Source organism: Oncorhynchus mykiss, chromosome 10 (genome assembly GCF_057628025.1).
Source record: "Oncorhynchus mykiss isolate SJ-2025 chromosome 10, ASM5762802v1, whole genome shotgun sequence".
Taxonomy (NCBI): domain Eukaryota; kingdom Metazoa; phylum Chordata; class Actinopteri; order Salmoniformes; family Salmonidae; genus Oncorhynchus; species Oncorhynchus mykiss.
This window is the reverse complement of record NC_143031.1, coordinates 23069037-23084776: the sequence shown is the minus strand read 5'-3', so window position 1 is coordinate 23084776 and position 15740 is coordinate 23069037. Positions and strand designations below refer to the sequence as shown.

The following is a 15740-nucleotide window of genomic DNA, read 5'->3' as shown; positions in this document are numbered from 1 at the left end:
CTCTAATAGGCTATCAGTAATGAACAGAGCCTACATGTAGATGTTTTATCCACCACTCTAATAGGCTATCAGTAATGAACAGAGCCTACATGTAGATGTTTTATCCACCACTCTAATAGGTTATCAGCAATGAACAGAGCGTAGATGTTATATACACCACTCTAATAGGCTATCAGTAATGAACAGAGCCTACATGTTGTAGATGTTTTATCCACCACTCTAACAGGCTATCAGTAATGAACAGAACCTACATGTTGTAGAAGTTTTATCCACCACTCTAATAGGCTATCAGTAATGAACAGAGCCTACATGTAGATGTTATATCCACCACTCTAATAGGCTATCAGCAATGAACAGAACCTACATGTAGATGTTTTATCCACCACTCTAATAGGCTATCAGTAATGAACAGAGCCTACATGTAGATGTTTTATCCACCACTCTAATAGGCTATCAGTAATGAACAGAGCCTACATGTAGATGTTTTATCCACCACTCTAATAGGCTATCAGTAATGAACAGAGCCTACATGTAGATGTTTTATCCACCACTCTAATAGGCTATCAGCAATGAACAGAACCTACATGTAGATGTTTTATCCACCACTCTAATAGGCTATCAGTAATGAACAGAGCCTACATGTAGATGTTTTATCCACCACTCTAACAGGCTATCAGTAATGAACAGAACCTACATGTTGTAGATGTTTTATCCACCACTCTAACAGGCTATCAGTAATGAACAGAACCTACAGTTTGTAGAAGTTTTATCCACCACTCTAATAGGCTATCATCAATGAACAGAGCCTACATGTAGATGTTATATCCACCACTCTAATAGGCTATCAGTAATGAACAGAACCTACATGTTGTAGATGTTATATCCACCACTCGTTGGTAATCCCCGTTATAGTTTACAGGGAAACTGAAATGTTCCCAGACGACAGACCTGAATGATACTGGGGCATCTTCTAGTTCTGGCTTGCCAATGTTTGCCATGTAGCTCCTTTGCATTTAGCTAACTGCTAATTCCTTCATAAGATAATTGCTGCTACAACGGTCTCTGTTCTCGCTGGAGTAAAATAACTAATGAGCGGAGCTGCAGACAACTATCAACAACTTTATTACTATGTGGATATTTTTCCAACGCTAATTTATACGTCATTGGTTTATGCAATAATATTATTTTTACAATGAAATATATATATATACATATATTTTCCTAGCTATAATATATGATTAATGTATTGTTCGGTTCGCAGTAGTACCGAACCGTGCACCGTGGACCCTGTACCGAACTGTTCAATACGAATACATGGACCGTTTCACCCCTAACTGTAACTGTAATTATGATCCACGTCACAAAAAGCATTACAAAAGTACAATCAAAAATAAATGTAAACACCTTGGCATTAAATGGAGTCGGGAGTTTAGAAGACTGCCTGATGAAGAATGGATGACTGTATTAGCTATAGAGGCAATGCTTCTAAAATGTCTTTGCACTAGATTTGAGATTTTATTCATTTTGAAAATCTGAAATGATGTATGCGCTGCAAAGAAATACAATAGGCACCCTTATATAGTCTGAAACAGCAGACTTTTCTTGGCGTACAGCGTTCAGATTCCCTTTGCGGAAGCCTACTTAAGCTTTGTGTAGCCAGTTGGCAGTCTGTGTCGATGCAATCATTTGTTTTTGTTTTTATGTTTTCAAAATGATTTTGCTTTTGGTGTTGATTAGGAACCGTGTCTAAAAAGCCAATACTTGTGAGCTGGTCCTAGTGATTGGGCCTGTTTGAGAGGCGACAAGCGTTCCTCTACTATAGAGACTAAACTTGGGGGCATGTGCTAAGAAAAATATTATAGATAAGCCCTCACCTGGCTCCTCTTGAAGCAAAGTCACGCCATCCTCCATCAAATGTGGACCTACTGACAAAACCTTCGACTTGACTCAGTATCTGTTCAAGCAAAGGGATATCGGGGACAAAGGGGCAAAACAAAAGACAGAAAAGAAGGAAAAAGAAGGAACAAAAGATCTTACAAAAATTGAGAAAGTCCTAAAATGTCTCACAGATCCGGTATCAAAAATCTATGCATACTTTTTACAGAGTATACACAAATATACACAAATATATCTCTGAACCTCATAGTTATCTATCTAGTTTAAAATGGGTCCAAAGAATTTCAAAAATAAAAAATACACTACATGACCAAGCCATACCAATTTTTGAGGCGCTGTGCATTCACATTTTACTGTCAACTTTAGAGATGCAACTGCAGAAACTAATGTCCTACTGCAAGCCAGACACTGTCACTACCATGATGGCAGAAATGAGTAGTGGTGTCAAGCCTACACTCTACCTGGCGAGACAAAACCAGCTTCCTGAGGAGGAGCTGTCCATTGGCCAGGACACCCGCAACTACATAGGAAGCCAAGGCAAGCTGGATCTGAAGACCTATGCAGATATCAGAAACGTATTTTCTTCTGCAGTAGACTACATGTTGCTGAAATGTCCATTTGGAGATGTGCTCCTCCAGCATGCAGTGGTCGCTGACATTGCCAACAGGCTGACTGCCAAGTTCTCATCCCTCAACTTTGTCATGATACGCTTTCCCTGCATTATTCCTGAGGGAGCCGCTGTTCATCTATTGGAAGATGAGTCTAGACTCTATCAGTCAACAACCTTTGAGCAGAGTCTGGTCAACATGAGCAAGAATCAGGCCTGAAGAGAAATCAGCACAATGAAAAGGGGAGGCAACCTTTTGGCTGTGATGCTGGGAATATTGGTCATATTCCACTGCAATGCAGTCTGCGAACGAATATTCAGTCTTGATTCCAAGAACAAAACTCAGTACAGAGCCTCCCTCAGTACAGACATGCTGAGTGCCCTCGTTACCAAGAAGGTTTCAATGATTGCCAGAGGAACTGTTTGCCACAGAGAAGTCTACCCTGATGCCCTGCTGCGTGAGGCTACATCTGCTAGCTACCAGGCAAAGCTGTCTAGGAAATGATTTCCTGAACATTTGAAGGTCTCCAGAAGATTTGTTCTCACCCACTGTTCCCTATCATTTTTTCTGTTTTTATTATGGATAACGTGTTTATTTGACACTGATGCACTGCTTCAAACATTTGTTATTCTTATCAGTTTAAAAAAAAAGATGTTTGTACGTTTTGTACCTAAATAAATAACTTATTATTGTTTGTTTAATAAAATAAAAAAGAAGAATAAAGGCCCTTTGTGTGTTCGTTCAAATTAGATGGGGAGGCAGGTAGCCTAGTGATTAGAGTGTTGGGCCAGTAACCGAAAGGTTGCTGGATTGACTTCCCGAGCTGACAAGGTAAAAATCTGTCATTCTGCCCCTGAACAAGGCAGTTAACCTACTGTTCCCCAGTAGGTCAATGTAAATAAGAATTTGTTCTTAAGTGACTTGCCTAGTAAAATATATTGTTAGTGACTTTTGCCATATGTGTAAATGGAATGCTGTCAAGAAAGAAAGCATTCCAACCAAAAGAGCGTGCTACACGCGTGAGTTTATTCTTCAATTTCCCGCGTGTGTCTGGTACTCTAAAATGCTGGACAGGGTTGGCAGGTCTGAATATCTTCTGCAAACCAAACAGGTTGAATTGTTGTACTTTTATATTATCTTGTGCATAACTAACTACGGTATCCTGTATACAGTGCATTCGGAAAAAGACCCCTTACCCTTTTTCCACATTTTGGTATGTTACAGCCTTATTCTAACATGGATTAAATTATTTTATCCTCTACAACTTGATTGTATTCCACTTGTGGTAAATTCTATTGATTGAACATGATTTAGAAAAGGCACACACCTGTCTATATACACAGTTGACAGTGCATGTCGGAGGAAAAACCAAGCCATGAGGTAAAAGGAATTGTCCGTAGAGCTCCGAGACAGGATTGTGTCGAGGCACAGATCTGGGGAAGAATAGCATTTTTTTTTGTTCAGCATTGAAGGTCGCCAAGAACACTGGCCTCCATCGTTCTTAAATGGAAGAAGTTTGGAACCACCAAGACTCTGCCTAGAGCTGGCCACATGGCCAAACTGAGCATTCTGGGGAGAAGGGCCTTGGTCAGGTCCCCGATGGTCACTCTGACAGAGGTCTAGAGTTCCTCTCTGGAGATGAGAGAACATTCCAGAAAGACAACCATCTCTGCAGCACTCCACCAATCAGGCCTTTATGGTAGAGTGGCCAGACGGAAGCCACTCCTCAGTAAAAGGCACAGGACAGCTCGCTTGGAGTTTGCCAAAAGGCACCTAAAGGACTCTCAGACCATGAGAAACAAGATTCTCTGGTCTGATGAAATCAAGATTGAACTCTTTGGCCTGAATGCCAAGTGTCACATCTGAAGGAAACCTCCTGGCACCATCCCTATGGTGAAGCATGGTGGTGGCAGCATCATACTGTGGGGGTGTTTTTCAGCGGCAGGGACTGGGAGATTAGTCAGGATCGAGGGAAAGATGAACGGAGCGAAGTACTTAAGAGATCCTTGTTGAAAACTTGCTCAGGACCTCAGACTGGGGCGACGGTTCACCTTCCAACAGGGCGACAACCCTAAGCACACAGCCAAGACAATGCAGGAGTGGCTTTGGGCCAAGTTTCTGATTGTCCTTCAGTGGCCCATGCCAGAGCCCGGACTTGAACCGGGCTCTGGAGAGACCTGAAAATAGCCTTGCAGCGATGCTCCCCATCCAACCTGACAGAATTTAAGAGGATATGCAGAGAAGAATTGGAGAAACTCCCCAAATACAGGTGTGCCAAGCTTATAGCGTCATACTCAAGAAGAGTCAAGGCTGTAATCGTTGCCAAAGGTGCTTCAACAAAGTACTGAGTAAAGGGTATGAATTCTTATGTAAATGTGATATTTACGTTTTTTATTTCTCAAAACCAGCTTTTGCTTTGCTTTGTATTGTGTGTAGATTGATGAGGGGAAAAACACATTTGAATCCATTTTAGAATAAGGCTGTAACATAACAAAATGTGGAAAAAGTCAAGGTGTCTGAATTCTTTCTGAATAAATTGTATGTCATGGTAACAGTTTTGGGTAATACAATAATCACTTAACTCACATAACAATACTAACTCTGCAGTCGAATAACAAATTAATTCTCATTACCATAAGCCATTACCTGTCACCTGAATCTGACTTCTCACTTCTTCTGACCCCTCTCTCCACCAGAAGCGGGCATCTCTAACTACTTGAACCAGACAGAGAAGTACAGCACGGGCAGCTCCAATGAAGGTCCTATCTACAGCACCATCGACCCCAACGCCGAGGACCTGCGTAGCTTCAACAGCCCCTACTCCTCCACCACGCCCTACGCCAGCACTCCCATCATGCCCTTCACCAACCAGGCGCTCCAGGGCTCTCACAGCCCCACAGAGGAAGATGGCAGCCACTGGATCACCCAGCCCGCCGGACCCTCTTCCCAGTACGCCCAGCCCGAGCGCTGCAGGACGGACTGCGGTAAGACAGTGTTTAAGACGGTGTTTCCATTGGTAAATGGTTCAGGGTGGGGCACCAAGACCCTAAAGCAACACTCACAAAATGTAAACATAATAACTGGAGGCACCTTGACATTTTTGGAGCCATGAAACCGTATTATGGTACCTACTAGCTAGCAACAAGAGAGGTAGCGGTAGCTAACCAAGGAATCTCCAGTTATGTTTCCATTTTGCGGTTTGTGAATATCCTCTGCAGGAATATTAAAATTAATTTAGAGACCTTAGGACCTCCATTGAACAGCACTAAACCAGCTCTTTGTGTGTCTATGTGTAGGTAAACCCAAGCAGAAGTCCATGGGGAAGGCGGTGAAGACCCCCTCTCTAAAATGGACTGAAGCCCTCCCCCCACCCCCCTCATCTGGGGAGCTGGAGCAGTGTGTGGTAGAGGATATGCCCATGGATGACCATGAGGACATGGAGCTAGGGTAAGCACACAGATGCACCTTTTATTCCAGGTCCCCGCTGAACCACATTACTGTCACACTGCAAAATGGATACACACGCATTTGCCTACACACATAGTCACACATGCATGCACGCACACACTTCATAAAACACAGTATTGTCAAGGCCAGCAAGTCAGTATTCATAACATTTTGGCAAAGGGAACCATTCACTTATCGCTCCTAAATGCCACTCACTCCTCTAGAATAGGCTAGCAGCTCAACTAAAGCAGCCATGAGGCTTAGAAACTTCTAGCTCTAAGCATTTCTGACAGCTAGATTACATTGGCGCTATCCAAGAAGCTAGCATGCAGTTAGAAAATTAGCCACCATTCCCAAGTCCCAACCCTCTTACACATTGACCCCGTTAGCTAATGACATTAGCCTACGTTAGCCTGTTCCCCTTCTCATGTTCTTTTCTCCTGGTCACCAGAACAAAGTAATCATTCAGCAGCCTTCTCATGCACCGCCCTCCTGCGGTTAGCCGTTAGGAGTTAGCAGAGATTGGTGATGAACCCACGATAACAGCGTTAACCTATGAGTTAGCCCCTGTGGCTAGCTGAGAGGAACGTTGGCCTGGCATTATGACATTAACTAGCTTACTCCCTGGCCTCGGCCATTTCCTCCATGATGTACACACACATGAACGCACTTGGCACTCACACACGTGCACACACATACTTCTCTACCAAACACAAATGTATAAAAACTGATTCCATGCACACGAATGGAAAACATAGCTGAAAAACATTTCCCATGTTGTGAAGAAGCCAGTTCAGTTTGATGGAAATGCCTTGGGCATAGAAGGACATGGAATGTGATTTTTTTCACCCAGGTGAAGTCTCTTGTTCAGACATGGCCCTCAGCAGACCTGTAACAGGTATAGTGTTGCCCACAGGGAAGACTGTCTAATAATGCTGTAGAGCAGTGGAAATCAATACGGTACAGACAATACTGTAGGAATTAGAGAGGGAGGGCCACCCATAGAATTAGGAATTAGAATTGAATAGGATCTTATTGGAGCCACCATCGTGAATGTGTTATGATCGATCTACTGCTCCATAGCACCAACTGCACAAGCAGTGACGTAGTGGTGACTGCTTTATAATGGTCCAGATTGAAATTGCCCTCAGACACAGATCTAAGAACAGTTTGTCCTACACAATCCTGACCATTAATAAGGAAAATGTAAAAACTGACCATTAATCATTTTCTCTAAGGTACACGTCATCCTCCTCTGTCTAAAGTGAACCTATGGAATAATTACATTTAATCGCAGGTCTGATGAGGAAGAGTGGTGCCCGCCCCTTCCGGAAAGAACCTATCTGATCGAGGGCTGCGAGGCAGGTCCCGCCCCTCCCCTCAAGGGTGACGCCTCGTCCCCCGCCACCTCCTATAGTCACCAGTCCACCGCCACCCTCACGCCGTCGCCCAGAGAGGAGAGCTGCCATCCACCCCACAACACAGCACGCCTTCACCACCTTGATGGGCAGCAGCTAGCATGGTATGACATGACAAAACAGTCAAATTCTAAAAGTCACATCATTTATGTACAAACACAAGGTTTGATGCCATTCCATTTGCTCCGTACCAGCCATTATTATGAGCCGTTCTCCAATCAGCAGCCTTGACGGATACTAATGGGGATGGCAGTGAATATCTCCTGTTCACATTAATAAGATGGTAATAACATAGGTATAATCATTGCTTTGGTATGGTAATTGCCCAATGTCATTAACAGCAGATAACACAATGCTCATGATATGAGAAGTAAAATCCCCACTCAACTAAACAAAACAATAATTCAATTGTGTAACATATCATCGTAGTAAAATAACAGAAGTATGTCATTGCTATTGCTAACCACCCACTCTTTCTTTGCCGTTATACAGTAGGTTACCTTGCGGTCCCGTCCCAGTGCCCCGGGCGCCCAGCCCGCCCCTCACGCAGTCCAACCCCAACCTCTCAGCCCAGCAACACGGTGAGGGCTCCGAGGTGGGCACACCGCTCCGCAACGGCTTGGCCCACCGCCGTGACCTCAGCCAGGGGGCAGCACTGAGTGCCGACAATGTCAGCTCCAGCACACCTGGTCAGTGACGCTTACCTCTCTGTGCAAACACACACGAGTGAATGCAGCACATACAGATGTGCATAAACACATACATTCAAGTCAGAAGTGCACGCACATGCATGTACACACACAGAAAATGCTTTACATTTATATCCAGTATGTAATTCATGTTATTCGTAACACCTAAACAATCAGCTGAAATTACATAAGGCATTGCAATGTTGTTATTTATCCATGTATAGTGCTTCAAAGGACCAATGTCCAATTACCTTCTAGTAATGTTTTCTGTCTTTCTGGCTGACCTACAGTGAGAGCTCAGCCCTCCCCAGCTGACAACACACACACTCCCCCCGGCCTGAAGTCTCGAGTGAAAAAGAAGACTTCCAAAAGCGGAGCTTACAGAAGAGAGGTGCTTAACCAAGGAGGTGAGTGTGTGTGTGAGCATACAGTGCCTTGCGAAAGTATTCAGCCCCCTTGAACTTTGCGACCTTTTGCCACATTTCAGGCTTCAAACATAAAGATATAAAACTGTATTTTTTTGTGAAGAATCAACAACAAGTGGGACACAATCATGAAATGGAACGACATTTATTGGATATTTCAAACTTTTTTAACAAATCAAAAACTGAAAAATTGGGCGTGCAAAATTATTCAGCCCCCTTAAGTTAATACTTTGTAGCGCCACCTTTTGCTGCGATTACAGCTGTAAGTCGCTTGGGGTATGTCTCTATCAGTTTTGCACATCAAGAGACTGACATTTTTTCCCATTCCTCCTTGCAAAACAGCTCGAGCTCAGTGAGGTTGGATGGAGAGCATTTGTGAACAGCAGTTTTCAGTTCTTTCCACAGATTCTCGATTGGATTCAGGTCTGGACTTTGACTTGGCCATTCTAACACCTGGATATGTTTATTTTTAAACCATTCCATTGTAGATTTTGCTTTATGTTTTGGATCATTGTCTTGTTGGAAGACAAATCTCCGTCCCAGTCTCAGGTCTTTTGCAGACTCCATCAGGTTTTCTTCCAGAATGGTCCTGTATTTGGCTCCATCCATCTTCCCATCAATTTTAACCATCTTCCCTGTCCCTGCTGAAGAAAAGCAGGCCCAAACCATGATGCTGCCACCACCATGTTTGACAGTGGGGATGGTGTGTTCAGCTGTGTTGCTTTTACGCCAAACATAACGTTTTGCATTGTTGCCAAAAAGTTCAATTTTGGTTTCATTTGACCAGAGCACCTTCTTCCACATGTTTGGTATGTCTCCCAGGTGGCTTGTGGCAAACTTTAAACAACACTTTTTATGGATATCTTTAAGAAATGGCTTTCTTCTTGCCACTCTTCCATAAAGGCCAGATTTGTGCAATATACGACTGATTGTTGTCCTATGGACAGAGTCTCCCACCTCAGCTGTAGATCTCTGCAGTTCATCCAGAGTGATCATGGGCCTCTTGGTTGCATCTCTGATCAGTCTTCTCCTTGTATGAGTTGAAAGTTTAGAGGGACGGCCAGGTCTTGGTAGATTTGCAGTGGTCTGATACTCCTTCCATTTCAATATTATCGCTTGCACAGTGCTCCTTGGGATGTTTAAAGCTTGGGAAATATTTTTGTATCCAAATCCGGCTTTAAACTTCTTCACAACAGTATCTCGGACCTGCCTGGTGTGTTCCTTGTTCTTCATGATGCTCTCTGCGCTTTTGACGGACCTCTGAGACTATGACAGTGCAGGTGCATTTATACGGAGACTTGATTACACACAGGTGGATTGTATTTATCATCATTAGTCATTTAGGTCAACATTGGATCATTCAGAGATCCTCACTGAACTTCTGGAGAGAGTTTGCTGCACTGAAAGTAAAGGGGCTGAATAATTTTGCACGCCCAATTTTTCAGTTTTTGATTTGTTAAAAAAGTTTGAAATATCCAATAAATGTCGTTCCACTTCATGATTGTGTCCCACTTGTTGTTGATTCTTCACAAAAAAAATACAGTTTTATATCTTTATGTTTGAAGCCTGAAATGTGGCAAAAGGTCGCAAAGTTCAAGGGGGCCGAATACTCGCAAGGCACTGTATATTCCTTGATTTGTTTGTTCACACACACGCACGCACAGACGCAAACACACACACGTGCGTGTGTGTGTGAGTGAACAAACAAATCAATGAATAAATGTTGGGCATGAGCATGTCTCTGTGTGCGTAAAGCCTACATTATTGCCTATATGTTTATATATTTACTGGTCTTCCAGTGCAGTCCAACCCTTACCTGTTGTCCATGTGTCTTCTCCTCAAGACCTCCCTCCTCCACCAGAGCCACCTCCAGAGAATGGAGCAGTGCGGTGCCCAGCAAGGGCTGTAGACTGTGGCCAAGCATCCCTGGACAGAGAGGGAGAAAGGAGCACCTCCTACAGGAAGGGATCAGGACAGAGACGCCGAGATGGTGAGTGGTGCAGATACTGAAGTGTGGTGTGCAAACTCACACACATGCACAGTCTCATATTCACAACACTCACACAAGCACAGCCAGAGCCTTTGCAGTTGCCTATTAGCACTGACTCCCAAACAGTCACTCTTTCACCCAGAAAATACTAATTCACACAAATAATAATACATAAATCAATTATGCTCATTCTCACACACACACAATAACATATGAATACATTTAATTTCACAAATCCATCCATTAAAACTCTTATCACTTCCTCTTTCCTTCAAGACCCTCTTTCATCAGTAGAATAGCCATTTGTCTCACTCTCCATTCCCAATATGGAAATCCCTGACCCTAATTCTCCCCTCTCCTCCAATCCCATCTCCTCCACAGATGAGGACCTGATCCCGTACAGCAAGCCCAGCTACCTGGCGGGGCGGGGGTGTCAGATGTCCGGTAACTGCTCCACTACAGGAAGCTCCTCGTCGCGGGGCTCCACGGGGTCACGAGGGGGTCCCGGCTCAGGCAGGAAACGCAACGAGGTGAGACAAGGGTTCTGGTTCTTGGGAGCCACAACATCTGTTGTTTTTTTCTTCTCTCTGGCATTTAGTTGAACTATTCATATCAAGAAGGGGGGCAAGAAGAGACTACATTAGTAGGAACAGTGGTAATACAAGGGGACCATGATTGGTTATAGTTATTGGGAGCTACAATGTCTACTGGAGTTCAGTGGTTAATAGAGGGGTGAGAAGAGATACTACAGCAGAGGCCACCTAGGGTAATGTCATAGTGTCTTAGTTAAGACGGGACAGCCAATTCTTTGTCTACTGTTCTCCTTTCAAAATTTGCTCGTCAATCTTTCCCTGCAGTTGTTGTATCTCACTTGGCCATAAATGTTGCCGCTTTCATAGTCCATGTACTATAAAAATACATATTTAATTAAGTCAGATGTACCCCTCTACCACGCATTGGTCTTTGTCAAGAAAGCAAAGGTACTGGAATGCATAAGAAAAATAAAGCATTGCATGCATATCATCGCATTTGCGTAGTGGCATAGAGTAGTAGAGTAGAGGCTCTTATAGAAGTTGCACACATTGGGGGCATTTTTAGTAGCCAAGGATCCTGGAATAATGTAACCTTTTATAAACACATTTCATGCAATTCTACGTCATTTTACATGACTGGAGACTCTGGTAGAATCTTTTTTATTGCACACAAATAATTGAAATGGCAGGCTACTTTAACACTGACAAACTGAGAATCTGAGATGAATAAAAACGACCTCGTCTTGAATCCACCATCCGCCTAGGCCTAGGTGTGTGGAGACACATACTGTAGGCTACAATGTGAAGAGGAAATTATAGTTCTAAAAATGCTTTCCAGTTTCTCTGACTCACCCAATGATATGCAGCTCACTCACTGGTGATGGCCATGCGCTCGTGCCAAAAGCCTATCTCTCTCTCTCGTAAAACAATATTTGGAAGTTGATCAAATATTTTGGTAGCCTACAGCATATTCTTTTCAGCAGGAGCCATTTGCTTTCCAACCTGTGTTTTCCCTCAAATCTATTTGAAATATTGCGAAAGGCCTGTTTTGTCTGCATGCTGTTTTTTCACTGACAGATTTGCCGCTCGTTCCAGACTGTAGGCTATTCCTTGTTATTGGGCTACATTCAACAGCTAGGCTACTTTTTTAAAAGAAGCAATTGATGTGCTGTGGCTAAATTATAGGCCTTCTCATGGTGTAGTAGGCTATTATGAAGTATTTTATTTATTTCAGAACAGACAGCAGTAATTCTATACTTTTGGCAAATTTATTTCAATTTATCTGGTGGCGAAAGGCTCCTCCAGGACCCTTTACGAGGTTATGATTCTATTAGGAAATACATGATGAAGTGCAACACAGGAGAGATGAGAGTTGCAGGCTCATGTCTATCAGAGCAGAGAGATCATAAAAAGTTCATCTCATTCTAGTCATCTGAGAGATACTGATGCGCATCTCACACAGCCATGGCCACGCGTTGGTCTCAAACATAGGTTACTATGTTGCACAAACCATAAACCCAGGCCGGCCCAACCCAAATGAACTCTTAGAATATTAGGCCCAGGCTGAAAATATACTTTTTGATATCACGTTTTTTTGTGGGGGCAGGAGAATTAAGGAAAAGACAACTCGAATGAACTTTGATCGCTTGACAATTTTTACATTGCAAAAAGTGAAAATAATTTTGTAATTCCTGGGGATTACCAGATCCAGCCAAATAGGTGCCGGAACAAAACAGTCCATAACTGAGAGGTGGTTATACTGTCTATGGTTCAGTGCTAGTGTCATACATAAATGATCATTCATTAACATGGAAATGCTGACACAAGGGATAACTGAGCAAAATGACAAACCTTGTCAAGCGTGTAGTACAAATACTATATATTGTATCTCTATAAAAAAAATATGTGCACATACTCACAAATACTTCATCATTCTCCATTAAAATATCCACTCATGCACACACACACACACACAACACAAAACCCCCTGCACAGTGTATAATAATGTCAAGGATAGCCCCATACCCCACTCTCCCTCTATAGTGCACTACTGAGGGAACACTTCTCTGCGTGATGGTTGCTTATATGCACTCCCTGCAGGCTCCCTAGTGAGGGGGATGCCCCCCCCCCCCCCCCCTCACCTCCACTGCCCTTCTTGCTCCACCAGGAACATAAAAGTGAGAGCCTTACAATAGAGGGACTGTGTGTTTCACTGGGGAGCCAGTTGCGGGTTACCCCTCTTTCTGTCATTGTGCTGAGCCTTATGTTTCCACTTGGACAGAGCGGTTGAATGCGGTATCTGTGTGATTGGGGAGGGAGTTGTTCTTTATCCCTCCAGTGGGGGATACGTTTTGTGTGACTCCCTCAGATCTTGACTTCCTCGATTAACAGCCAATCCCTCGGGTGATTACAGAGTCAAGTAATCCATGAAGGACGAACCAGAGCTGCTCCCATAGGGCGGTTGACTAGCGTTTGGGTTACAGTGAGATAGAGCTGAATAGGGGTTTTGCCCTGGTTTAGAAACATTTTATGATGGTTATTAGTAAAAATGTGGGTCACTTTTCTCCCAAAAGTGTATACTTAAAAGCAGCTGAGTAAAGTACTTAAATAAAAAATACTTTAACATACTACTTGAGCTGCTTTTCAGGGTATCTGTACTTTATTTTACCATTCATATTTTTTACAACTTTTGCATTTACTTTACAACATTTTAAAGAACATTTATGTGCTACATTTTCTCTGACTCCCAAAAGTAAAGTACTATTTTTTTACACTTAACGGGACAGGAAAATTATCCAATTTACACACTTATCAAGAGAACATCCCTGGTCAAATTACTGGCAGACTCACAAAACCCCACATGCTTTGTTTGTAAATTATGTCTGAGTGTGTACATGCCTATCTGTAAATTAAAATAACAAGATAATAGTGCAGTCTGGTTTGCTTAATATAAGGAATTTGAAATGATTCATACTTTTACTTTTGATACTTAAGTATATTTTAGCAATTACATTTACTTTTGATACTTAAGGATATTTAAAACCAAATACTATTTTTTATATTAAAGAATCTTTACTTTCACTCAAGTATGACAATTGGGTACTTTTTCCATGACTGCTTAAAAGCCACCTCCTTAGGGTTTTTAAGCTCCTGCCATTTAGTTTTGTATCTGGTTATGGGTTCTGTTTTGAAAATAAATTGACAAGTAAATACATGTTGTTGTTTTCAAAACTAGCGATGTAGACTACCATTTTGATTTATGAGACATGCTTTGTGAGAGCTCCTTACTGTTATGTGCAGATAATAATTTCTGCGTTTTCCCCCTTTTATTCGTATTTTGACACGTCTGTCTGTCTGTTGCAGGAAATGAGATAAGTGGATACCGGAAGAGTCGCAGAAAACAAAACACCTTTGTCGTTCGACGTTCCTTTGATGCCTCCCATTTTCTTTCTTCGATCAAAGCAAACAGAAAATAAATGAAGATCACTTTCTGAAGAACAATGGAATAAGAACAGATTTTCATAAATTGTTTTATATTATTATTATGATTATTTATGACTCTCGGGCTCGGCCCATATTCATTTGCAAATAGCCATTGCTGTACTGTTTTTACGTGGGCTCTGGATAAAGGGAAAGAAAAAGTATATTGTATTTATAAGGAAAAACACATGTATAAAAAGGTAATGTCTTGAATGTGCCAACGTCATTTTGTAGAACTGTATACCGTTCGGAAAGCATAAAGACTATTGCACACTTGTTGTGGTGGAGAAACAACAAATATGAAGCACAAAGTGTGTTCATGTCAGGCAGCCGGCCGGACAGCTGAACCTGCAGGGGTCCTCGTCCACTCAGGACGACTCTGCCTATCTTCTCTGGATCCCTATCGCCCGTGGTCCAATGAGAATATTATTTTCAAAGTTTTATTTTATTTTTTTACAGAGGAAGCTAGTTGTGAACCGACAGACCGACAACGTTGTGAAAAGATTGTAACCATCACTTTTGAAGGACTGTTGCTGCGATTGTGCGACGACTTGCATATTCTGTTAAAAGAACCAAAATAATCTGTTCTGTCAACTAACTTTTTGGTAGTCTTTTTGTTTTGTAATAATACAATAAAATACACTTGTTGAACAATAATTGGGAACTTTTTTGGACTTTACAAGTCATGTTTCATAAGAATGTCTAGAAATAAGTTTACTGTGTACGACCCCCCCCCCCCCCCACCACTTCTTTCCAAGTTAAATGAAAATGTAAAAGCTTAGCTGAAGTCATGTTTTCTTTATTTTCTTCCTGAGGCCTCTGACTATTCACAGTACATTCCACCTGGTTGGTTCTACATGGAGAAGAATGCAATTCCCAGTGTGAGGGGCATTAATCCAGAGCAATAAATAACACGCACCCTCTCCTCTGCCCACCTGAGACATCACACACAACCCTGAGGTTCCACACACACACACACAAAATATAGTGTCCTGGGAGTACTCTCATTGTGCCCCAGCAGTGAACTGAAAAAGGGCACGATGTGTTGTCTTTGTACTGTACTGTAGCCTACTGTTGTGCCCTGGAAAAACAAGGCATGTTGCAGATCAAGGAGTAATTCAAATGGGAGTGGGAATGGGACTGCTCTCTGTGTAGTTAATTGGGATGCACTACTATGCAAGTCAGGTCACAAGGAACACAAACAAAGACAGGAGACACACAGGTCTCCGAATTAACATATTCAGAACAACTCAT

General features: G+C 42.5%; 1 protein-coding gene across 1 annotated transcript in view; it reads left to right on the top strand.

Annotated features, from left to right (window-relative positions):
* Nucleotides 1–15143, top strand: part of LOC110533520 (roundabout homolog 2) — a 140164-nt gene extending 125021 nt beyond the window's left edge. Inside the window, exons 20-27 of the mRNA XM_090186156.1 lie at nucleotides 5201–5488; nucleotides 5801–5951; nucleotides 7249–7473; nucleotides 7862–8058; nucleotides 8349–8465; nucleotides 10327–10473; nucleotides 10855–11003; nucleotides 14370–15143. Coding sequence (XP_090042282.1) covers nucleotides 5201–5488; nucleotides 5801–5951; nucleotides 7249–7473; nucleotides 7862–8058; nucleotides 8349–8465; nucleotides 10327–10473; nucleotides 10855–11003; nucleotides 14370–14381 — 1286 coding nt within the window. The 3' untranslated portion in view covers nucleotides 14382–15143. The remainder of the gene's footprint in view (nucleotides 1–5200; nucleotides 5489–5800; nucleotides 5952–7248; nucleotides 7474–7861; nucleotides 8059–8348; nucleotides 8466–10326; nucleotides 10474–10854; nucleotides 11004–14369) is intronic.
* The last annotated feature ends 597 nt before the right edge of the window (nucleotides 15144–15740 follow it).